The sequence below is a fragment of the Lonchura striata genome, chromosome Z, assembly GCF_046129695.1.
Source record: "Lonchura striata isolate bLonStr1 chromosome Z, bLonStr1.mat, whole genome shotgun sequence".
Taxonomy (NCBI): domain Eukaryota; kingdom Metazoa; phylum Chordata; class Aves; order Passeriformes; family Estrildidae; genus Lonchura; species Lonchura striata.
In genome coordinates, this window is record NC_134642.1 from 30283789 (window position 1) to 30310691 (window position 26903).

At 38.1% G+C, this 26903-nt stretch overlaps 1 protein-coding gene across 7 annotated transcripts in view; it reads left to right on the forward strand.

The window, feature by feature from the left end:
- PDE4D (phosphodiesterase 4D) overlaps nt 1-26903 on the forward strand; it is a 348860-nt gene that overhangs the window by 288972 nt on the left and 32985 nt on the right. For 6 of the 7 annotated variants that reach the window (XM_021534338.3, XM_021534341.3, XM_021534342.3 and 3 more), the window contains one exon: nt 12594-12706. The exons of the other annotated variant lie outside the window; for it this stretch is intronic. In XM_021534338.3, the coding sequence (XP_021390013.1) occupies nt 12594-12706 (113 nt within the window). The remainder of the gene's footprint in view (nt 1-12593; nt 12707-26903) is intronic. 7 annotated transcript variants of the gene reach the window in all.

Below are 26903 nucleotides of genomic sequence, written 5' to 3' on the forward strand. Positions count from 1 at the left end.
GGTGGCCCAAGCTGCAGTTCACCACCCTCCTGTGCCGGGCAAGCAGGGCCATCAGCACTCAACCAAGCCCAGGGACTGTTATTTCTCTTTGAGAAAAAATATTGTGCTGGTAACAAACTGTTTAAAGGTTTGTGCTAATATAAGGTAACTTTGTAGATTATGTAAAACACTCATTTTTGGCTTTCACATTTCAATACCTTGACCACTTGTCTAAACTCGCTGGAACACATGGCTTGTCCTGTTTGCTAGACTAACTTTGCAGACTTATCTTCTTACTCTTGAGATTGAATTTATTTGTATAAACAAATGTAAAGAACAGGCCACATCCTCACCTACAGTAAATCAGTGTGCCACTATTAAAATCTGATGTCTACCTATTGACTAAGATGTAGCCATTTATTTTTCCATTATTTCCTTTGCAGAGATTTTCTGTGTTTTAGAGGATAAGGTGTTAAAACCATACCTCCGCATACAAAACATTCACCTTGCCTATAGAAAAGAGTGACCTTTACACTGGACCAAATGGACTTTAAATCAGAACACTTTTCCATATTTAAGGTTAAGACAGGCTGCAAAACCCATTAGGAAGCAATCTAGAGTCACAACGATAGTTCGGTCACAGAGGTTAAGAGAATTTACCTGATAATCAAAGCCTGAATTAAAGTTTCTTATAGCAGAATGTTCAGCTACTTGTTCTAGATTGCTATGTGTTTGTTTTTAATGAGCACATATTTCTTTTAAAATAATCAGTTTTTAATTGATTCTGGTCACTAGCAGTGTTTCTCAGGACTCAGAACTGGGCCTGTTCAGTATCTTTATTGATTATTGGAATTATGGGATTTGGTGTACCCTCAGTACACCAAAATTTGTACTGAGTTTGGGGACCACATCCTCTTGGATAGTAGTGTTGGAAGGCTTTATAGAGGGTCTTGGGGATGTGAGATACATGGGCTGAAACTGACAGTATGAGGTTCAACAAGGCCAAGTGCTGGGTCCTGCCCTTGGGTCACAACAGCCCCAGGCAGCTCCACAGGCTGGGGCAGAGTGGCTGGAAAGGACCTGGGGGTGCTGGTGACAGTGGCTGGACATGAGCCAGGGTGTGCCCAGGTGGCCAAGAAGGTCAATGGCATCCTGGCCTGGATCAGCAATGGTGTGGCAGCAGGACCAGGGCAGGGATTGTCCCCCCTGTGCTGGGCACTGGTGAGGCCATATGTTAAAAGATCAAAAAACAAAACACAACCACCATTGTAACTTTCCAACCTCTATTCATCAGTCCTTCTATCACTCCTGACAACTCTGGAGTCACACTTCAGTGAAATTCTGGTTTGTTGCAGTCAGTGGGAGTTATGCACAAGAATTCATCAGAGTCGTGGTTTTAGCTGCTGTTTTCCTGCTGAAAAGTTTTATAATCTAATTAATATTCTCCAGTTTATAACATTTTCCCTTTTGGAAAGTTCATTGTCTCATTCTGGAGTCTGACCAAATTGAGCATGTCTTCTTGTTTTATAGCTAATCTCATTCTTTTTCAATCCTTTCCTATAGGAAATTCAATCCTCATTGAATTTCATTATCTACCACAATGACTTCCAAAACAAAGAAAATTTTCATCATAACTATATTTGGTATTTTTACAGTCCTCATATCAGGGACTTCCCTCTAGCAGGTACAATAAGCTTGATGTGCATGTTGCTGGACACCAGTGCCCAGCAGACCTGCTCTATCACTCCTTCCTTCAACTGGACAGGAAGAGAAAGAATAAAAAATGGGTCAGAGGTTGAGATAAGGCCAGAAAGAGATTACTCATTGGTTACCATCGCAGGCAAAACAGGCTCAACTTGGGAAAATTAGTTTAGTTTATTAACAGTCAGGTCAAAGTAGGATAATGAGAATTAAAACTCAAATCTTAAAATCTCAGAATCTTAAAATCACCCTTCCACCTTGTCCCCTACTTCCTGTGCTTAACTTTTTTTCCCAGTTTCCTCTACCTTCTCCCCTCCAGTGTTGCAGGGGAGTGGGTAATGGAAGTTATGGTTAGTTTGTTACACATCGTTTCTGTCACTACTTCTTCCTCAAGACAGGACTCCTTCACCTGCTCCATCATGGGATATCTCCCATGGGAGACAATTCTCTGTGTACTTCCCCAGTGTGAGCCTTTCCCACTGACTGCAGTTCTTCACAAACTGCTCCAGCATGTGTTGCTTCCACAGGTTGCAGTCCTTCAGGTGCAGCCTCATCCAGCATGGGTCCCCCACAGAGTCACAGGTCCCTGCCAGGACCTTACTCCAGCACAGGTTTCCTGTGGGGTCACAGGTGACTCCCAGGTATCCAGCTGTTCCAGAATGGTTCTTCTCCATGGGCTGCAGCTGCCTCCCCATGCCTGCACCACGGGCTGCAGGAGAGTCTCATCTCTGGCACCTGGAGCACCTCCTGCCCTTCCTTCTAAACTGACCTTGGTGTCTTCAAGGCTGCTCCTAAACATATCCTCACCCCACTCTTTTCTGGCAACAATTTGCTTCTGCACAATAACTTTTTTCCTCTCAAATACAGTCTCCCAAAGGTATTGACACTGTCATTGACAGACTCAGCCTTGGCCCATGGTTGATCCATACTGGAGTTTGCCTGGCACTGCTTAATAATATAGTTTAAAAGTATGTATCTTATTAAATCTTATGCTTGCATTTTAACTGATGACTGATAATTTTCCCTGAAAAATGTTGAAAGACTTATATTTCCCTTGGGTAAACTGATTTCACCAGCAACATGTAGAGGAGCTCCACTCCAATCAGCTGCTGATGCTCTAATTCTTCAGGAGAAAAGTGGTGTTTGCCCCCAGATCTCAGGACATTTTATTTTGATTTTAAAATGCATTCTCTGGAAATGTTGAAGTCCACATATGAATTTTGTTACTGGGATTAAAACTGTTACCTTTTTTTTTCCTTCTTTAAAAAAAATTTTTTGATAACTTCCATGATTCAATTTTGTGTTTTGTATGTTAAATCATATTACTTGGGTTGGGGTTTTTTAATGTCTATTTTGATTTTTATTTATTACATTCTTTGTCTTTTATATTATCCTGTGGTTTGGCACAAAGCAAAATGAGAAGAAAAAATATACTGGTTACTTGCAGATCTAGAAGGGAAGAAGCTTCCTATTTATCCATATCTCTTCCTATTTATCCATATTGGAAGAACATTAAAAGAAAAAAAAATAGGGGAGAAGACCCAGAATTCTTATGAATTGTACCATCTAATCCTGAATATGTCTCTTGAGTACTACTAGAATAATATTTTGAATATATTTATAAGTAGTTATGCTAAAATCAAGGATATTATAAGAATATTGATGACAATAGTAAAAGTTCTGTTAGAATTACCTAAAACCAGAGTTTATCTACCATCTTAGTTTTATACTTGTAGGCAAAAGGATTATTCACTTCTTCAGCACTGTCACAGAGAAGTATGGAATTTTACAAGAGATGGAGGAGATGATCTTTGCATTTTGTAGAGCAAGGGTCTGATTCAGCACATATTCACTGGGAATAATCTGTAAAGACTATCCATTCAGACAAGAATTTCACATTTTTCCATTGTCATTAGTAGGGCATGAGAGTTCAGTGATAAGGAGTGTGTTCCTAACCCAAAGGCTAATTCAGACACCACTTGACCTGAGAACAAAGCTTTAAAAACGAAATAAAAACTAAATAAATATTGAAGCTAAAAGGGATGTTTGCTAGTTGCCTCTGTTCTTATTTTAGGGAAGAGTGCAAAAACCTAGCACCTCTGTGCCATGTAAATACAATCCAGCTAATTTTATGTGGAGGGAAGAACAGCTTCACTGAAAAAGAGGAAACTTGATTCATGCTGCTGCTCTTTTTTCTGCTTTTGGAAATAAAGATGATGGAATTTGTGTATTCTTGTATTTCTCCTTTTGCTTTGTTGGGAAGAAAGCATTCTTCCTGCTACACAGCTGGGGCAAGGCTGAGAATTTTCCGCTCTCTTGCAATATCTGAGGTTCTGAGATAAAACCTCTCTCTGCTCAGTCTTGCCATCAGTTAAATTATTTATCTTAGCAATATCAGGCATCTCTCTTTCAAATTATAATTAACACCAAAAACAGTGGGACATTTTAGAATGCTTCCCTTAGGAAATAGGTGTTTATTGCAAACAGACACTTACTAACTTTTGAAATCACTGACCACTGCCAGCTAAATCTGATAGTGAGGCAATGATTTATTAAATGTATTAAGTAGAAACCCTGCAAAAATTGTGAATTTATAGAAGAGCATATTAACGCTGTCTTCAAACAAATGAATCAACACCCACAACATGCAGTTTGAGCACATTTCTTATTAGACACAAGAGGATTTATATGAAGAACAGACAAAGTGAATGCCTTAACTCTTGAAAAGCTTTCATTCAGTTTTCCTACTTTATCAGACACCATGAATTCTACTCAGGTTTTTGGCAAAGACAGATAAAACTTTTTTAGACTTTGGCGTCTGAATGAGCTCAGTCTGCACCACTGCATGTCAGGGAGTTCAGCAGTCAAGTCAACTACACAAAGACACAAAAACTTAAGGAAACAGACTTTATCTGCTTTTGTACTTACCAATAAATTTATTTTTATTTTATTCCACAGTGATATCTTAATATGTATTTGTAAAGTTTCTGAAGGACACCCAAACCCACATAAACAAACATAATAAAGTTCTTTCCCAGATAAAACCCCCAATTTTCACATTTAAACTTGATCTAAGCAAGTTCCAGTTGATAATAAACATTTTCCTGCAGAACAGAGTTGCTAGTTTTTTGAGCTATTGACATCTCAGGCAAAAACAATAGTAATCTGCTTAAAAGTGAAGCTGATGACTTCTAATAAGCACTTTTTGATAAAAACTTGAGCTGTTTATATGTCCTAAGAAAGCCAGAACACAACATTGTGGTCTTTTTAATAGTGAAATTTTACACATTTACATTTAGTGATTTTTATCTCTTGCTTTCATCATAATGTCCATACCAATATAGATGAAAAGAGCTCTTCAGCAAAATCCTGATGGAAACAGTGTAATATCCTTTGATCCCTTCTGGCAAGGACAAAGACTATAATAGAATTGCAAACATGACAGCATTGCCATTTGAACCACCCACTTTTTTACAAAAATGGCTTTTATTTTCTCAATTGCTAATTTAACTGCAGAATGGTGGAAGATGAAAGGGACTTCTGCAGGCCACATAGTCCAATCCCCCTGTTTAGGCAGTGCCAGCTGTAGCTGGTTGCCTAGATTATGTCCTGATCGTTTTTTAAGATTTACATGCATAGAGACTCCAGAGAACAACCTGTGCCAATGTTCAGTCACCCTCGCAGTGAAAGTTTTTCAATGTTCAGAGGGAACACCCTGTTTAGTTAGTTGTCTCTGATTTTTTTCCATTTTGAACACCTTTCACTTCTCTCATGTCGAATCAACAGCAGTACTCCACTTGGAAGAAACTGGCTTACAACTACAGCAGAAACTGATTTGAGGATATATCCTCTCCAGTAGAAGAAATATTTTTTCTGTGATATAAAAATAGGATAAGAAAGCAACTTGAGCAATGAATCCACTACTGAACTCCTTGTTGACAAGAGAATATAATTGACACAATTCTCTCATAGCTGTTAGGAGAAAAAGAGATTTTAAAAAGAAACAGACCTTTTTTTCAAAACTAAGATTTTTCATTACAAAAGCAATTAAAGTACATTAAAAGGACATTGTGCTACATGAGCTACTTGAAAATCAAGAGCTTCCTTCTTTTTCTTCATTTTGGGCAAGTTGATTGCATGATGAAAATGCTTACTTCTTTTTGTCAGTGAGTAAGTGACAGTGGTCCTACTGCAAATTCTTACGGGCAGTGGTGTAAGGAATGTGTTAGTACTTTGCCAAATTGGTCAGAGGGGAAAGGAGCACTGGGTAGGGATGAGTGGTAACAAAAAATACATTCATTTGGCCTTGCTGGATATTTGATAATAGCAAAGAGTGGATTTAAACATTCACACTACAAAATTTTGGTGTGTTTTGTCATTGAGACAGTAAATTATTTAAATATATTGTCTGTACTGTATGCATGTTTTCCTGCTTGGCTTCAAGAGAAAACCCTTTTTTTTTATATATATTCTGCCTTAGTTTGGAATCTCAAGACTGTTTGTTTAGCCAAATTTGTAAATACTTCATGCAGAAATTCTTGTAGACTTTGGGGAAAATTATATCAGTACGAGTAACTTTGTTCCAGACATTTTTTCCAAGAAATACATAAAATGATTACAGAAAAAAAAAAGCCACTACGAGTTAGCAGTCACACAGGGATACCAGACCACATAGTGAGAGGCTAATGATACAGCTTTTTATTTAAAGGAATCAGAAGTGTTTTATTTACTCTAAACTAACTTTTATAGGACTGTGTCAAGAGCCCTGTAAGTTCTTCCTAGGTATCTGCAGTGTTTTTGTTACCTGGTTTCATAACAATATAAACATATACTTTTTATCCTTTTGCCCTTGACATAGTCTTAGTACACAGAGATATTGTTGCATGAGATATTTGGTATGTTCTAAGGCAATGAGAGAAATAAAATCTGTTCCAGGAATAAAAATTACCTTTTCCTAGATCCTCATTTAATATGTGTTTTGTTTGTACAATTCTTTATGCACTCCTTTTTTATTATGTAACTATAATCAAGTATTTTGAAAAGTTGAGCAAAACTGGAATTTATAATTTTCCTCCTATTATACCCTGAAAGTTTCTACCTTCTCTGTTCAAAGAAATAAGGCAGTTTTCACAGCCTAAGGCTAGTGCTACTTGTATAAAGCAGTATATCCTTGTCATTTGGACAATCTCTCTATGTGTAAGGCTACTAACATGTATAAGGAATATTTTCTTTACTTTGAGAAGAAACTTGGAAATATTCCTAGCATGGAAAAAATGAGTGTTATGAGTGGGACCATAAAGACACTTGCTGAGAAACCTGCTGCAGCTGAGTGGTTTTCCCAGATGCTCATTCTAAAATCTGATTAAATGTGATTGTGGAGAGATGAGCACAAATTTCTAGATGTTGAACAAGTGTCATAACTACATTTTATCAACAAAGGTACCCTTTTAAGTCACAATACATGTGATTTTCTTAGTAGATATATAAAAAAAAAATAAGTTACAAGAAAATTAATGCTATTTCTGTGCTGAATAAGAGCTAACATGCCTAGAATTAATAGAAACTTTCAATATTAACTAAATATATTAGTCACTTCAATTTTAGGTCATCAGTTAAGTCCCTAAGTACGAATATCCTCATTTACAGAAGAACTTATTGATTTAAACCGCTGAGGATTTTATTGAAATGGTACTTGTAAGAGAAACTGAAAATTTTGGTTGCAGTTCTGTTGCTCCAAACTTCAAGCAGTAGGCTGGAGAGCAAAAAGATGGGCAGAACATTCAGGGATGATGTCCAGGGTTTGAATCTCACAGTAGATCACAGAATCAGAAAACTGTTTGGGTTGGAAGATCATCTACTACCTTGCCATGGGCAAGGCCTCTTTTTACCAGACCAGATTTCCCAGAGCTCTATCTAACATGGCTTTGAACACTTCCAGAGATGGGGCATCTACAGCTTTCCTGGGCAAACTGTTCCAGTGTCTCACCACCCCTGCAATAAAGATATCCTCCCAATACCTAATCTAAACCTACTTTCACTCAGTTTGAAGACATTTCCCCTTGTCCTGTCACTACATTCTCTTGTAAAAAGCCTCTCTCCATCTTCCTTGATGGTTCCCTTCAGATACAGGAAAACCATAATTAGGTCACCCCAAAGACTTCTCTTTTCCAGGCTAAATTATCCTAACGCAGTCTTTCCTCATAGGTGAGGTGCTCCATCCCTCTGATCATGCTTGTGGATCATGCTTGTAGCCTCCTCTGGACTTGTTCCATGTTCTCCCTGTGCTGTGACCCCAGAGCTGATGCAGCCCTGCAGGTGGGGTATCAGCAGGGCAGAGCAGAGGGACAGAATCCCCTCCATCCCCTGCTGCCTACGGGGCTCTGGATGCCCAGGACACATTTGGCTCTCTGGGCTGTGAGTGCCATGGCTGGACCATGTGCAGCCTCTCAGCCACAGCAGCCCCAAGTCCTTCTTCCAAGAGCTGCTCTGGGTCTGTTCATCAGCTGGTGTTGATACCAGGGATTACCTCAACCGTGATGCAGCACAAGCACTTGGGCTATTAAATCTCATGGAGTTCCCATGGACCACATGTTCCCAGCTTGTCCAGGTCCCTTTTGATGGCATCCCATCCGTCAGGTGTGTCAACAGCACCACTCGGCTTGGGGCCATCTGCAAATTTGCTGAAGGGGCACTTGATCCCTCCGTCTACATCACTGATGAAGATGTTAAATAACTCTGGTCCCAGTACAGACCCCTGAGGGCACCACTTGTCACTGATGTCTGCTGGGATTCTGAGCCCTTGGCCACAACCCTCTGGATGTGACCATCTAACCAATTCATTATCCACCCAATAATCCACTTCTTCAATCCATCTGTCTCCAGTTTAGAGAGCAGGATGATGTGAGGGACCATGTCAAAGGATTTACAGAAGTCCAGAACATCCACACCCCTTCCCTTGTCCACTGACACAGCCAGTCCACTACAGAAGGCCACTGGATTGCTCAGGCAGGACCTGCCCTTGGTGAAGCTGTGCTGGTGTCTCAAGTCACCTCCCTGTCCTCCATGTGCCTTAGCACAGCTTCTGGGAGGATTTGTTCCATGATCTTACCAGGCACAGAAGTAACCTTGACATAGACTTATCTATGTTAGAGGTCCTTAAGTAGTCACAAACGTGATCTTCCCTTACAATGGCTTTGTTATCCCAGTCCCCATCCGTCTGTCGTCTCAAGAGATGTGCAAAGAGAGAAATGAAGATTGTGACAAAAACTTGCTTAGTACCTCAACTTTCTTTTCATCTGTTTTTACCAGTTTATTTTTAGCATTGTTTATCAGGGGGTGCACACCTTCTTAGACTTTCCTTTTCTGGTTGTATCTTCCGTTCATTTAGCCTCAAGGATTTCAGAGCTTCTTCCAGCAGCCTGCAGATCCAAAAGACAGTACACATGCCAAGAACCTCTGGATCAAATCACTGCTTAGCAGAGTTCTTGTCTTGCCTCCAAGACACTCCCATTTTAAGGCATGTTGTCAAGGCCTTTACTGTGTGCTTGCTGAGTCAGGATCTTTTCCAGGATCTTTGCATCACTTAGATGATCTCAACTGATCAGACAATAATGAAGAATCTGTACTTATTTTTTGATTTTGCTGTTTTGAAATTCATTAAAATACTACAAAGATTACTACAAATACACTTGAGTGCCTTTCTAGTTGAGCAGAAAAATATAATATTGCTCTTTGTTCTCCAGGAGTAGCAGAATAACTACTATCATAATATAGTAATAATTATGTTACTGTATTATATATAATGAATTATATATATGAATTAATATATTAAAATCATGACAAACCATTACATAAAGTGGACACTCTACATAAATATTGCCATGAAGTAATTTTTTCCCTTCAAAATTTTTGAACAGGAATTGTTCCCAAATAACCATGTGAGTTAAAGTACAGCCATCTATGGTGATGTGTTAGGCACTGTGCTAAGAATCAAGACTTCCATAAACACAGACAATAGAATACGCTTTAAAAATATAGCTGTGCAGTGCCAAATTATTATGGTAGAGCTTTTTCTTTCTGCTAGCCTTTCATTTTTTTTTTTTTTTTTTTCCTTATGTGTGATACTGAAAGCTACATATATTGGAATTGCCTTTAACCTGTAAACTGAAAAGACAACACTTGCTGTCACTTCCGTTTTTCTAAAAGCATATACAAAATAACACGCAAATTCTTAAAGCAGCTGGTGTTAAAGTGTCTCTTCCTCATACGAGAGCCTAATGAGACATTAAAGAACCTTTGACATTTCAAGATGCCTATCATTTTCAGAAGTCAATCTGTTTTAAGACTGCATCGTCTGGGTGGGAAAGCTCGATCACGTGTCTAAAACAAAAAATCCTATTGGTAGATCAGTCCTGGATCTAATTACAGGGTGCTATCTTAGAGGTAACAGAGAAGTCAGAAACTGTGTTGTGAGGTTCTCAAAGCTGCACAGCTGATAATTATTCTTTTATTCTTAGCTTAGTGGCACTAGAGTGTTATATTTGAAAAGCTGTTAACCTCAACATTTTTCACCACATTGTATAACAACAAAAGTGTGGGCCAAATTTAGAGCTTTGGTACTGTTCAGAAAAAAGCTTTCCTACGGTTGTTCTGCCCTTCAGAACTGCAGGTGTGCTTGTTTGATGGGTACTTTGCCATCATTTAGAAAACCTTTTATTTCCATTTAAGATTGGTCTGACAGCTCTGAGTTCTAAGAATTGTCAGGAGGTGCCAAGTCCAGCAAATCTTAAACCTAGTATTGGCCATCAGAATTTTCCTTAGCCTGAGTGGTCAGTCGGGCCTCCACAGCAGTCACAGACTCTTGAAGTGTGGCAGTCTGAAGTGGGAGATTCTAAGACGCAACCTGAGGGTGATGTACTTGTGAGTGATGGATTCTGCTTTCTAATGTGCTTTGAGATGTACTGCTAAGGTAAATAGTAGACAAAGATTCCTGAATGTAAGGTGCCATTGATAATGTATATATTTTTGCTAAATAAATAGCAAACTGAGTATTTATTAGTTTTACCTAAATATTTTATCCCTTGGGTTTATTTTGTTGTTTCCATATTCGAGGGAAAAAACCTTATCTACATACTCTCTTACATATTAGAAGGGATGCTGAGAAGGAAGATCTTGTTAAGAAAAACATGGTTCCCAATACCTGATTTTCAAGAATTACTGTTGGGCAGACTTCAGGCTAGCGGGAAAATAACATCATACAAATTTGTTTTACTGTGTTCAAGAACTGGTGATCTGTGATATGTGTTGTATTAAAGACTATCATGCATTCACTTTCAATAGAGAAACAGGCTGACTTTATTGGCCAGGGAATTCGTTTGGATGAGAGAGAATTTGTAGTAAATATGCATCTGAATGACAGAGTTTACAATTTAATGGGAAGTGTTTTTGCTGAGTGCTGGTTAATGTGTTTACTGAAGTGGCAGGCACTGCAAAATTTTCTTTAAATGGTTCTGCCAATTAATCTCCATTCAAACTTCTCCTTGTGTTAATTTTCTTTTTCCAGATGACAGTGAACTTTATTCAAAATTGTGTGGTGTTTTTGCAATAGCCACAAGTATGTGAAGTTTAAAAGTTGTGAGGAAACTTGAAGTTTCTAAGCATGTGTTCAGAAACATAAAAAGATACAGGTCTAGCATCCAGGATGTTGTACAGTAATGCACTGAGCTATTTGGCAGTAGTCCATCCTGGGATGTTTTATTTGAAAAGGAGTTTTAGTTAATTTATTTTCCTGATTTTTTGCTTGTATGACATTTTGAAAATAAGGTTAATTTGATGTGAAACAAGTTAAGAGAGATGTTATAGATGTGAAACAAGTCAAGGGAAATGTTACAGATGTTCAAAACCAGTGCACGGAAGAAACATTTCTCTGACTTGGAGGAATGTTTGCATGTAGCTGATCTAGATGTGTCCATGCCAGCAGTTTCAAAACTTGATGTTTCAGATACACAGCTTGCAAGATGCAATACCTGAGCTAAAACTCAGTCAGCTCTGAGTTCAATGTGGAGAAGCATTCTTGCCTTCAGATCTACATTAGAATGAAAAATAGCCAGGCTTGATAGGTGAGGCTTGCACGCTGTATATAGGATTATTTTCCTTAAATTATTTGCATACTGACAACAGATTTCCGGTTGTTGTGGAGTTTCTGAAGAAGGGTATGTCTTCCTGTCTTTAACTGAAACTTCTGCAAGACAGTTAGTTCTAACTGAATATTTAGCAGTTTAGGTTAAACCATGGTTTTTCCATACCATTATTCGGTTCATTTTCCATATTGTGTTCCTATATCCAGTTTTCATCTGTTCTTTTATGCTTACAGCCAAAGTGCAATATTTTGTGCCTGCTCTAGCACGCACACACACAGGCTTTGGGTTAGAATAAATACAAGTGCAGTTATACGAGCACTCCTTTGACAGCTGGCGCTTCGGCGGGCCGGCGTTGTTCGGAGCGCTTACATGTGCTCCTGCACCTTCCCCTACGCTTCTATAAAGGTTACCCGGCTAATTTCTGATGGTGTCGCGGTCGGTAGGTAAGAGGAGGACGGGGAGGGCGGCTCCGCGCTCCGCCCGGAGAGCGGCTGGCCGCGGGCGCGCTCGGCAGCCGCGGCCCCGGACGCCTCCCTCGAGGGGGCGGCGCTGCGGGCGGCAGCGGCCCCGGGCGGGCGGCGAGGGGCGAGCCCGGCAGGACCCCGGTGCCTGCCCGGTGCCTCCGCGGGGCGCGGCCCGGCGGAGGGGCAGGGCGGCCCGGCGGAATGAGGGAGCAGCGCCCGTGCCCGGGCACCCGGCGGCAGAGGATGGGCGCGCTGGCGCTCCCCGCGAAACGCTTGCGAACTGAGCGCTCCTTTCCCTGTCTCTTCGCAGAGGAGGCCTACCAAAAACTGGCTAGCGAGACCATGGAGGAGCTGGACTGGTGCCTGGACCAGCTGGAGACCCTGCAGACCAGGCACTCCGTCAGCGAAATGGCCTCGAACAAGGTAGGAGCCCGGGGCTCGGCCCGCCGCGCCGCTCCCCTCTGCGCGCAGCCCGGGGGTCGCGGCAGCCGGGGCTGCGCAGGGTCAGGGCGGCCGCAGGGGCCGAGGCGCTGGAGCGGCCCCGGGCGGAGAAACTTCACCTGGACAAGCAGCGCCCACACATAGGTTTGGGAGCGGGAGCGGGTTCTGTTGTGGTTTTATACACCAGTTCCTTTAAATTTCAGTGCAAGTTGTGAAAGTGATGCAGGTTTTGTAAAGCTACACTGCTTTTTTGTGTGTGTTAGTTAAAAAAAAAAAAAAAAAAAAAAAAAAAAAAAAAAAAAAGCAGAGCTTGTTCAGGGCTATTGGCAATTATCTCTTCAGTTGCTCCTTCTTTTCACAGAACCCCATACAGAATTAGGGATCTTTCCTAGAAACGGTGTAGAAAGTAGTATAAAAGGTGATAAAGATAGTTCGTGAGCCCAGAGGAGCTGTATGGTGGATTCTGCTTGTAAACAATGATGATGACAGCTCTCATAATGCTATTTGTTATGAAAGAACATGCTCTCAACCAAAGTACCATCACAATAGACACCTACATCCAGAGGTGTGCTTCTGCACAAGAGTGTGCACTTCCTTTGCATCCTGGAAGCTGAGGATTTGCATTATCTGGGAACTCTGTGCCAGGATCTGCTATGGTCTGTATGTGTTTTGGTTTTGCAATTTGAAATTGAGTTTTGACATCTTTCGTCCATAAGTAAACTTTCTTTCCTGATTTTGATTTGTAAGAAATATACAGGTACATTTCTGTAGTTTTTTTTTTTTTTTTTTTTTTAAGTGAATTAATAAAAGTGCTGTGTTACTTCAAAATTTATTTTTATATTTTTCATCAACTGAGTACTTGAACAGCGACATATACAATTAGAAATTATAAGAAAGTTTTAATTAAACTAGTTTAATTAAGCTAGTTTTCCTACTCTTATGTTTGCAAAGTCAGCTGATGATATTTTAGCATCTTTTAACCATTTCATTTGTAATTAATATTTTAAGTTGGAAGATAGTTTTTTTGATGCAGCTTATGCCTTCTTAATACTCTACTGTCTTGCCTTGACTGCTCTTACCAAGTATCTGCTCTTTGTTATTGACTGTTGTTAAATTTCTGTTGAAGTGTGCCTGCATGCCAGATGAAGTATCTGCACACATGTGCAGTTTAATCCCACAGTGTAATATTCCCTGTGCTTTTCTTGGCTTTAGAGACTCTTAGCACCAATTCGATCTCTGTTTTAAGAGTTTTCTGCCTGGTATTATATTATTCTCAGAACTGCATTTTCAGTTTTTATTGCAGCCGAAATATCTTGTTACTCAGTACCTATTGCGTATGCATCGATAAGTTACAAACTCAACAGTTTCCAAGGCTGTTTCAGCACTGTATGAATCTGAAACTTTGTTTCCAGAGGGAGTGAGATCAGACCGACTCAACCTGGTCTTTTCTTGCTAACAAGTTTGAATACCTGTGTGTTTCCTGACTTGTGATGCTTGTATAACCATTCTTTCACAAAATGCTGCATTTTCGTCAAGTATTTATTTCTTAACTCCCTATAATAGATAAGATATACAGTATATTTGATTAACAGTGAGGATAAGCTGTTTCTAGAATGAGGTGAAATTAATTGCAAATCAATGTTTTTTTGGGGTTTGCCAATTATATTCAGATTTTTACAAAAAGAGGACATTTTAAAAATAAAATTTTACAACTGATTTGCATCTGTAAGTAGACTCAGGTGCTACTGAGTTTGATACTAAGTTTTGTTTGTACTTGTTTAAGTAAGTGAGCATTGTCACTCTCTTTTTGGAAATCTAACTGCTTGTATATAAATTTGTGTTATCTTTCATTGATCTTTCAAACCTCCTAATTTAGGAGCTTTTGTTTTGGTTGATAAGATGATTTTAAAAACCCAAAGAACAGACAAAAGCCCAAAAAATCCAAACCAACAAAAACAACAAAGTCTAAATCTGTTCCTCTATCCAGAATGTGAATAATCTTGAATATAAACCAGCAAGCCTATACCATAGTGTGAGAAAACTTAGTGCAGGAGGATTTTCATTTTGGGGTACAGTAGTTTATTCTAAAGAATAATTTTAATACTTCTTACTGAAACATACCCAGCATTTCTACAATACCTCCTATTGTAATGTAACTTCAAACTTCAACCTCTCAGTGAGGCATATAGATAAATTACACTATTTTACCTTACTGAGAAACAGAAGAAGAAAAGCTTTACTGAAGGCTGCGAACATAGACTTCAGTACAGAAGTGAACATGCAAGAGTACTCTGTTCTCTATCTGAAGAGTAGGTCCTGTAAAATTTGATGAGAAAGTCAGGAAAAGAAATGTTAGTGGTACAGAAGAACATAGTTTCTCACAGTGTTTCTCTCTTTCCTTTTGTCTGGATTTCTCAAAGATCCAACCCACAAGACTGACTGATTGTTGGTGTGATCTTTCAGCTACTTCCCTTACTTATTTCTCTCCCCTTTATTTTGTATGTAACAGCATTTTCATCAGTATTTGTTTTCTTTATTTATGTGAAAAAATGCAAGATATAAGGGGTGGCATAAGAACTCAGCTCTGCACTAGGTAAGAACTTTTGCCCATTGTGGAAATCTGGGTCATTAGTAGAGAAAAAAAAAAATATTGTGAGGGCAGTATTTCATATCCTGAATGCTTGGAGTAGTCCAGGGAGTGAGTCTTAACTCCAGTCCTTGTCTGTGCAGTGAGTTGACAGTCTGAACTGTTGGCTTCATCTGTTTGGAATCCCTTTACTGTTGTAATGCTTGCGTGGGACTAGCATTAGCGTATCCCTGTCCAGGGATAATTATTTTGTTTATATGCCCCTGATGCTTAATTAGCAGTAGTCTATGACGTGCCAGCTCACGGCTTTGGATGACAGAAAGTGGAATGACGCAGGTACATAAGAAGATCCTTCTTCTCACTACTTAAAATTGATTAAAGCAGTAGTGACAGGGTGCTATCCACAACCTCTGGGTATGCCTCGCTATGTTGTGGGACTGTTATCCAAAAACATTGAAAGCAGGCTATAGGTCTGTTCTGTAGGAAGCCTGCTGTGATGCTTGGCTGCCTACATTACATCAGTATGACTGGAATATCCAGATGATTTTCCATTTCCCAGCCATCTCAATGATACAAAAATTTCAAAATGCTTTCAGCCATTGCTTGTGAAGTAACTGATGGATGGATCTCTGGTGCACCCATAGGCATAGTTTGTAAATCAATGTGATTTTGAAAGGACATAATATGTAGTTGTAGTGTCACTTGTCATTGTGTTTTATGAATCTTACAGTACTTGGTGTTTACTTACATTTCTAGCTTCTGAAATTATGTACTAGCAAAAGAAAACCAGGTTTTCAAAAGTGCAGGAAGCTTGTCATCTTCATTCTCCTCTAGAAACCATTCAAAGTTTTGAAAGTTCCGAAGCAGACATATAAGAAGCACCTTAAATTTATAAAATTGACTAAAATGTCTTTTATTTTTGGAGAACTGTCTTTTGTGTATGATGTACTCTTAATATTGCCTGATGTTAGTGCACTGTAGCATTGTTGTGTTTTTCTGGGTAATGCTTTATTGGACAGATAAAAAATAATTTTAGGAAATAGTTCACAAATCTGGGTCATTAGAAATAGGATCCCAAGGCATAATTAGATGTCATTGTTTAACTTTTCACATTTCCACATATCCCAACCCATATCACTTTTTGTTAGACTGAATTATGAGTAATATCTCCTGAAAAATATGGGATTTAGGAGGCTACTAACTTATTGATTGTCATTTCTAACTTTAGATACAGCTGCACTTTGATGCACATATACAAGCAAATAATATTTTAAAATTTACAATTTGCAGAGTGATGATTTTATGCTTTTCTTTTTCTTTTTAATAGTTTCCTTTTTTTTTTCTTATGGATAGCATCCTGGGTTTTTTTTCCTACTAAGTAATATTAAAGCAATATTTAATAGATTTTAAATACTCTGGGAGAAGAACTGTCTTCTTCCAGTATGCCACTACCTAGTTTATGGATTCTGAGAGTTATTCTGTGATAGACAATACACAAATTAAAAATTCCAGTTATAAAGATGTAGAAACTCCTCTCTGTTAGAATTATTTTTAGATTAGTCAAAAATGGAGGAGTATGGATAATGAAACTTGTTTGCAAAAGTATATTTTCACTTCTGTAGTCATGATTATGCAAGCATCTCCTGTTGAATGCTTTATGTGTCTTAGTATCTGAACTTAGACATGGGAGAAGTTTCGAACTGATTAGGTTTTGTTTCAGCTTTAGCTCTCCTGCAGATGATGTTTTTTGCAGGATTTGCCAATAAGTGATAAAGAGCAAGAGTATAGAAGATGCCAATCATAGGGCACTTCTTTCCCACTACAAGTCCCAAGTGAATGCCTTTGTCCAGGAATCTCTTTTAGGTATTAGAGCAAAGAAAATTTTGATTTCATTTAGTCAGACTGCATTAACTACAAATCTACTTTTTAAATATAGTCTTATAATTGTCCAGGTTGTATAGCAGTATGTGCACATGCTTACATATAGAGTATAGAAGTCTATTTACAGACAGTTACTAGTGCTATTTACTTTTTAAAAACAAATTTGAGATTTCTTTTGGTGATTTGAAAATACCCAAAGTATCAATTTTATCAACCAGCTAATGTCCAAAGCTTACCCTAATGTAAACCAGGGCTTATATTTATAGTCCTGTACTTGTCACCTACTATGTACATTTAAACAATAATCTTAATGATACTTTATTTTTTAAAAATTACTTACCCGTAAATATTTAATGTAAATCAAAATGATACTTGAAGGCAACATGAAATCTGTTCAGTTACTTTTTTTTTTTTACATTTCCTCATCTGCTACTTTGAGCTCATTTGCAATCACATCTTCTTACTCTTAAAAAGTATTTTTCCTTTCATATTTTCAGCACTAAAAAGCATACACAGGTAATGGGTGATTGAGTAACATAATATCTGGGGAAAGAGTGAGGATAAATTTATTACTTAGGTCAAATAATGGACCATGTATAAACCCTAAAATGCTTCAAACAGAGGTGCTGTGTTACCTTCACTGAGTTTTCCCAGGAAAGCCCTGCTGCCAGCATTCCAGCATGACCTTTGCTGGGGTGAAAAAAGCAGGGCCAGAGCTCCTTGGCAGCTCTTAGACAAAAGCCCCCCACTGAATGGAGAAACATTATTGTGTTACCCCAGGCTGGCAGTAGCTCTCTGAGTTTACCCAGGCCTAGAAAAAATGGAGCTGATGACAGACTGACCTCTGATTTAGTCCATCCATCTGTTGTATATTTGTTCTTGTTCTGTGAAAAAGCTTAAGTGCTGTCGTGGCTGGTACTTTTGTATGGTCCTAGATAGGTTGGGTCTAGAACTAATCAATGTGACTGACTTTTTTGTTAACAGGCTAGATTTTACTGTTGTCTTTTTTGTGTTTCTTCCAGGTTTGGGGTTAGGTTCACGGCACAGTAAAGAGCTTGTCTTCCTGAATTACATTTTGTATGTAAAAGCATAATTTTTTTTTGCAATGATATTTCCAAATGTGGAAGCTCAGCCAGAGTAAAATTGTCTCCTCTGTCACAGCCACTGGTTAAATTGACCTGTTTCCAGTTAAGGGACAAGATAATATGTCATATCCACTTAAGAGGATTTAAACATTGGTCATTCATTTGGGTTAACTACTGCATATAAAAAATAGGTGCTGGAAACATAGCACTAGAAAAGAAATTTGTTGTTTTCATGAGTAAATATAGGATTTATTATGTGGCAGTCTTCTTATATAATGACTGACAATGCCATTGCATTTGGCTGGCTGACATTATAGTTTAATTGGGTCTTAAATTCTCAAATCTCTTCAAGAAAATCTGAGGATTTGGTTAGCTCATTAGAGTGCTGCTTGTGATTAAGATTGTGATTAAAGGGCAGCTGTTAGCCAGAAACTGCTTGTTCAGTGCAGCATCAGGAAATTTTTTATTCATTAAAGATTTCCATTCGTAAAGTGACAAAGTAAAGGTATACTGATAAGGGGCAAGCCTCAATTTGAGTTAATGCACACTTGTATGGCTTCCCCAATTTTGTTGTACTCTATAACAAAAGAAAAGAGCAAGAATGTTGTGGATGTAAGGAAGGAGTAGTTTTCTCAGAAAACTGCTGGCTTTCCATTCACTGAAGCCAGACTGAAAGAATTTTAAGACCTCTGGGCTTGAGTGCAGTTCCCTATACGCAGCTTACTTGCTCTCATTTGAGACTTCTCATGCTTCTGGAGGGCAGCAGGCTTGCTCTGGGGTAACTGCAGTGATGAGTGAGGTGTACATATATGTATACATAAAAAAATAAAAGGAGATAGCATTTTCATTGCTGTACTGTACAGGGATGTGCTACATCAAGAGAAAGGGTGAAACGTGCCTTCCTGCAGATGCTTTGCACCAGCCCTTCTTTATCATTTATGAGCACCTCCATCTTCTCAGAAACAAGTGGATGGAGTAGTGGTGCCGCTTCAGCTGTGGCTGAATCTCTTCTGTACAAATCCTGCTACTTCCATAGGGGTTGTGTTTCTTTATTTTTCTCATTTGTCAGCAACCCCACAACACCTATGGGGTTGCTGACAAATGAGAAAAATAAAGAAACAGAGTTTTTCTGCTAGGATAGTGAAGTAAATGTGGTGAGCGAGGCTCAAGGCAACTGAGCTATAAGCAGCCCTTACTCCTTGTACATAATGGCAATCACTGGCCCCCTTGGGCCATGACAAGTAGGCAGCTGGGATTTCAAAATATCTTAAATCTGTGGGAGGATCAGCCTCATCCACATTTTTTGGGACTCTTCTCCAACAGAATTATCCAGCATAGGCTCTCCAGTTCTGCACCAGCGGAAAGGAGTCTAGAGTTCATAGACAAAACAGTTGATAGAAAGAACATTGGTATTTCAAGGCTCAAAAACAAGATAGGAACTCTGAATCTCACAGATTCATTTTGTATATTAAATTTTAGAGGAAAAGTAGGTTTTTACATCTCTCATTCACTGCTTTTTAAAAGGTCCTGTATGTAAGAGATGTGTAAAAGAGGCATTATGCCTCTCAGAGGATTGCTATTATTTAACACTTTTCAGCTTTTTAGCTGCTTCTAAGATTGCAGAGCTTTTCAGTCCCTAATAACTTGATAATTTTTTCCATAAATATAAACAAATGATCTATGCTAACATACAAACAGACCTTTTTTGTAGCCTCTTTAATTATAGGAAATACCACAGTATGAAAGATTCTTTCCTTTAGCATAATGGGACAGAAAAAAAACCAGACAAAATGTTACAGAGTAAATAACTAGGGTTTAATGTGGGAAAACTACATTATTTTCAACTATCATAATAAGAGATTTTAAAATTATGAAATTTTTCCAGGAACTGAATTATTTAGTTAAGTTGAAGACATCATTGTGCCTTTTTTTTCTTTTTTTGGCATTTACAATTTTTTTTTTTCCAAAAAACTTTTATTTGGAAAGGTTTTTCATGGGTATTCTTTTTATTAATAATGTGGTATTCATGACAACTGAAAGGTATAAGAAGTATCTAAGTATTTGTGGCTCCTTGTGATGATATTTAGAGCCAAGAGTGCTGTCACTGTAATCCTGATAGGGTGCTGCTTTAGTCAGGGTTAGACTGTAATGTGAAGAATTTAGGAAAGCAGTGAAGCAGTGGCCATTTTTTTTTTTTTTTTTTTTTTTTTTTTGGTAAATCCATACTATTATATGGAGTTTTGGTATAATAAATATAGTATTTGCTGAAATGTCACTTCAGACTTTGTCTCATAAAGACACTGTACTAAGAAAGTGTTCTCCTGTTTCAGTCATATTGGTAAGGGTTTTGGTATCATCTGCTTAAACTTTACATGTTTAGGAGACTCACCACAGGATTAAGTATACTGTAGGTGGGTATTTCCCGGTCTGTGACTTTTTTCTTTGTTTGTTTGTTCTTTTTCTTTTTAAAATAAAGTTTATTTCAATAGAAATTGATCCCAGTTAACTCACAACCAATCCCCATGCGAGCTACAAAACTGAATCTAGGCAAGCTAAGGCATGATGGAAAGTGATGCTAGTCATCCTGCCTCGAAAGCATGTGAGCAGGGCAGTGGCCAGCAGCTGCCTCTCGAGCTTGTTCACCTCTGAACAGGTCAGAGGTGAACCTACCCTGTGAATCCCCTGTTGTGTGCCTGGTGGGCATGATGTGCTGCCATGGGGGACTGCTGCTTCGTCTGGATCGACAGCCCAGGGAGGCACTGCTGTGCTAGTGCAAGTTCAAGTTCTGCCTGTTGTTCTCTCTGTTTGCCTGCTCTAGGTGTTTAAAAAGAGCTGCACAGACAGCAGTGCCATCTACAGTTGCCAGCAGTGGAGCAGCACTAAATCAAGCTAATGTATCAGGCCCAATTACAAGATTCTCTAGAAATAAAATTTAAACAGCTTGCTGCTTTTATTAAGTTGTAGTCCACTAATATGGCCAGCTAATGAAAATGAGCTGGTTGAATACTTGTATAAGATCCTACAGCAAGACAATACCATCGACTAAACCTTCCACTCAGAATTGCTGCTGGTTTATGCAAAATTAAGTCAATGTTAATTTTATTCTGGAATAAACAGCCAAACCCTACAGGAAATATGTATGGTTAACTTCAACCTCCTAATCATTCCACTATGTCAGTCATATTACCCAGATGTGTAAGTCCAGGAGTATTTTTTGATGCATGTAAAAATGTTTGGTTTATAATTGAATTTGTTGACACGATTTAGACAACCTGTAAAAGCAGGCGTTAATGTATTTAAACCAGGCTATCTGGTTTGTGTTCAAAGTTGAATTCTACCCTTAATGCAGTAGTTTTATCCAGGGTTACACACAACCTCACACTGTCAGCTGAGATACTAGTATTTTCATAAACATGACTTTTGTGATCCAGAATCAGCTGTTATAACAGAGATGTCTTTTTCTAATTACCGAGAGTAAAGTGAATAGTAATAAAGTTGCTTTAGTATAAATCAAATCAAGTAAATCAAATTCTAGGAAGAGGACTCTACACTGGGTAGGTAGACTTTTATAATAAAATACAGTTCTCTTGTTCTATACCAATACCCATCAATAAATTCAGAACCTCTGCATCAGTTGGTACTTAAAAAGTTATTTCAGTTGCAGGGACTAGATATGAAGGTGTCAGATATTTTTTCCTCTCTCTCCCAGTGTAGTGGTTTATATTGAACATTGTAAAATGTAAATGGAAGGATTATTTTTTATAGAAACAATGACTTTTCATAATATATTTCCCCCCCCACCTTTGGTGCTTCAGAGATCATCAAAGTGAAGCTGATAATAAGTAAGGATGTCATTCATGTGTACTTGCTGACATAAGGAAGCAGTTGATTGTTGAAGAGGGTTCCATGGAGAACTGGCTGGAGTAATGACACTCAAACCAATATGGCTAGATGTCATACTCCTTTATTGTCTAATTTATTCATGTTTTATGCCTTATTGGCTTATGTAATACAATAGCTAATTAACACTCATTGGCTAACATAGTATGATTGCATCTACAAATCACATATCGTTTGGCTGTTATGTTAGAAGTGTCTGATCAGGTTATAGTACGTGACAGTTTTCAGCGTCCAGCATTGACTATTGCATTTGTACAAAGCTTATTGTCTTTTCAAGGATGTCCTAAATACTTCTAAAGTAACTAAAGTATCTCTGTAATCTGTAACTAAATAATCTCTGTAGGCCAGGGTTGTCCAGTTCCTGTGAAGAAATACCATCAAGGATATCATGCCCTTGTTCCATGAGAAATTCCTCTACAGATTGTTTTCAGAGCTGATCAGTACAAAGGAAGTATAAACATCCTAGGTTTTATTTAGTTTATGCTCTTTAGTAGTATTTCTACAATCTTCATCTCTAGTATATGGAAAAAGCATAACTCTAATGAGTAGAAGGCATGGCAGAGCTTAGAGTAAGAAAAAATGAAATAGCTGGATAGTGCTCTTTCACTAATAGAGTAGAAAACAGTCTATGGAACAGAAACAAAAAGCAGACTGCTGGATGGACACTGTGGACCTGTGCATCTTCAAGTATATTTTAATGAAAAATTGCCAAGGCAATAAAAAGCAAACTTTTCCTATACATGTAATAATGTTTTGAATAGTTGATGTGTTTGCCAAACTTTATTGGCACAGTGATAAGGAATAACAAATAGAAGGAACATTTAAATTTGTACTTTTATTGATCTGATAACCTTAAAAAATGCGTAAATAAAATTACTCTTTGCTTCTGCAAATGGTTATGCTGCTATACTACTGCTTGCTTTGCATGTGGTTGATGTTGTTGAATATGTCAGTAGTAGTGTGATTCTTGGCTACCATTTGTTAACTTTGTGGCCACAATAGTGGCATCAGTGAATTTGTTACCACCTTTACAATGGGGACACCCTGATATGTTAAAAATTATGGGTGGGTAGTATGAGAGTCTCCATCACTTTGGTTTTGGCTGTGCTTTCCCCATGCACAAAGGGACTTTCTCTACAAGCACATATGCAACAGGACGGTGTTCAGTTTGGTTGCTGGAATGAATGAATAATATAATTATATTCAAAGATTAATTATGAGCATATTTGTAAGGATGTTTCTTTACTGAGCTCTTGTTAAACTGCTCAATTCTTTGAGGTTTAATGGCAGCATGTCAGAACCAGGGGGACTGACAGATACTTGAGACCTTGCAAAATGCAGTGTTTATTTGGCTTTCTAAACTTGTAGTTATCTGGATTCTTCCCTCTTAGCCTTAGCCTCTGTTCAGCTTCTATTCCCACAGAGAACTGGAGCTTAAAAGTACTTCAGCCTAATCTGGATGCATTTTTTGCATGAGATGTAACTAACGTGTGTCGAAGTGTTTGGTGTGCAGGGAGAGTTCTCCGATTCCTCTGCATTTCTGCCTCTGCTGCTTGCTGATCTCCTTGGCAGAGGCTCCTGCCACTGCTGCTGTGAATGTTCGCCTTGACAGGAAGCACCTCGGCCTGTCCTAAACGAGCAGGGCTGGGGGGAAAAGTGCAAGCCTGACCTATGGCGTGGAGATGAGGGTGCCATTTCGTAGTAAGTGTAGGCTGTGGTGTCTCAGCAAGAAGCCAGAAAGTATCCTTGATTTTACAAAACTATTCTGTGTGTACATGTCAGAGTCTTTCTGTTATGCACTCCTTGCAGGAAAACAGCTTTAAAACACAAGAAAATGAAATTAAATCTGTAAGAATGCCTTTAAATTAATTACTTTTCCTTGCACTGGAAATTTCAGGTGGAGAACTTACAAGTATGTTTAAGTCCTAGAGGTGTTAATGTGATGAATTTTTTGATAAATCACTGAATATCTGTTTGGCTACATAAAGTTTAAAGCCCAACACCTAGATTTCTCAGTAAAATGACTATATTTTTCCTGTACTCTGAAGTCACAGCCAAAGTTTTGCATGCCTGAATATTGGACCCAGGTAAGATTACATTTTGAAATTTGATAGTTTTCCCCACCTGTCTTACAATCAGTGAAAAATGATGTGCATTTTCTAGCCAGGATGGAGTTCCTGCAGCTCATTATGGTTGTTGCTGAAAAGGTTTCAGGATGAAGTTTTTGATGTGTGGTCAGAGCTTGGCATTTCTAGCACAGCTTTTTGTACATACATCTATTTTAAAAATGCAGCAGCTAAATTTTAAATATAAAATGATAAAGTGCTCTAAAAATTTATGCAAAAACAAATCTTGGCATTTGGAAGCTAAAACAATTTTTTTGTGGTCAGGAATATACATCTGTAATTTGATCTTTTTTTCCCCGGCCTGTGAAAGATAGATAGGTTGTAGGAATGATAATACAAAATAAAAATGTGCTGTTGGAATAAAATAAATCTGCAGGAAGAAAAATAGTTTGATAACTATGTTGTGGTGTTTTGTCTTTTCAGCTAGATACTACTCCTGTGCTCATGTGTCTTTTAGATTGTATAGATCTAAAAGATGTAGTGTAAATAAAAGCATGCTGATGTATGTAGGCAGTTTTGGTTTGTTCTTGAAATTGTTATCAGAGCTTGTAGAAGACTAAAGCTGCCTTACTGATCAGAGGCAGAATGAGAGGACAGATGTTGAGTTTTAAATCTTATTACAACCTGTCATTTCAATTGTGTGGCTAAGTAGGAGACTGTACCTTAATTACTCTTGACGGAAGAATTATATGTTTTTTGTTGTTTTTGTTTTCTTTTTTTGTTTCCTTTTGCAGTGTCTTGGCTATTGTGAAATAGCATGCTGTATACAAATCCTTGTATTCTCCAGCATCTCTTTTCACCTCCACATCCTGTGTCTCACCTGTGGGTGTTGCACCTAATTTTGTTGAATGGTGAGAGTCATACTGACCTGTACTGTGTTTGCTCATTGTTGCTAACAGACTCACAGGTAGCAGCACTGGAAGGGATAAGATCCTTTTTGACTTGTACTTTTTGGTTATCAGGGTCTTTGAGAAGTCTGTTTCCAGACTTGGAGAAATCACTCTGATTTGCTTCATAGTCCTTTTTCTCTCAGAAAATTTTCTAATCAAGATCTGTGACTTTAACTGATATCAGGAACTTATTGTAATATTTTAATATGAGGTGACTAACATACTGGTGCACTAGAAAATAGCCAAGGCAAATCCTCATTTTAGTAATGAAAAGTATGTGTTGTGCTTACACTGGATGTGGTAATACTGGGAATTCTCACCCCTAATGCACAGAGGAAAGAGTCTAAAAAAGAGAAACAATTTGCTTTGATGTTTTGTTTCTGTTAAGCTAGGATTATGATTTTTACATGTGTAGCAGTAAATTAAGCAGTAATTAACAATATAGGTGTACCAATCTTGTGAAGTATGGAAATTAACTATTCACTGAAGTTATCAAATATTGCATATCGTTTTGAATGGAATTTGCCTTAGATGAGACATAAACTCCTGGCTAACTTTACAGTCCTGTACAGATGAACTGCATTTATTACACAGTTTGAGGTTTTTTAATCTGGTTTGGAGATTGGACAAAAGATGGCATTGGACAGGGGTGGGCAGGACTGATGTACCAGGGCATCATTCCTGTTGCCTGGGTCATTTGAACACTTTGTGTGACTTCAACTAGCTGGAGCTAGTGGGAGTGTTTACATTTATTTCATCAGGCTGGGAATGAAGCCCAGAGTAAGTTTTATTTGTCATTGTTGTCACTTTGATAAAAGCTGATAGAATCAGCTGTTACACAGGAGCTTCTTTGGAAGACTGGAGAAAACTTATTTAGACACAAACTGTGAGCATTTTTAACATTTCTATCCTTGTCAGGGCAAAAGTGAGCTTCTGCATGTGTGCCCATGTAATTGGATAGGCTGATGTCTTTCTGCATCTTCCAAGGTCTTTCTGGTGTTTCATTGCTGCTCAGAGTGTTTTGAGCTGCTCCAAATATTGTATGTAAATAGGCAAAAAAGCAGACAAAGTTTCCCAGGTTGTTTTTTTTAACTAATGAAAATGTGATCCTAAGATGATGATACCATACATATTTAGCCCTTATTGGTTTTGTGTGATTTTAAGATGGTTTTCAAATCAGGGATGATTGTTATAGAGACATAAGAGTACCTATCTAAGTGGACTGAAATATGAAAAATGCATTGTTTTCTGTTAAAATACCTAATAATAATGAAAGATTAATAGACAATCTTTTACTTGAATAATGTCTGTGCATTTTGTATCCATATAGCAAGTCCATCAGAGAATATAGCTCAATCTAATGCTGTATTTCAGTTAGTGGAGCCTAATCAGTATGCAATGCTTTTAATTCATGCTTTTAATCTACTTTCCACTTCAAATTTTGTATGAATGACAAGATTCATCAGTTTAGTGTTCAGAAAAGAAGTAAACATTTATGGGTTATCATTCATTAAGCATAGGTTTTTAATTTTAAATGAAGTTTTCTTTAAGGCTTCTCTGTGCTATGCAAGTTCATAAGTGAACTAAATTATCAAAGCTAAAGTATATTGATTTGTTATGAATGTACTTTTAAATTATTAAATACAAAATATTAACTGATTATAAACTATGCATAAAAGCAGTGTTTCAAAAGGGGATAACTATAAGGTG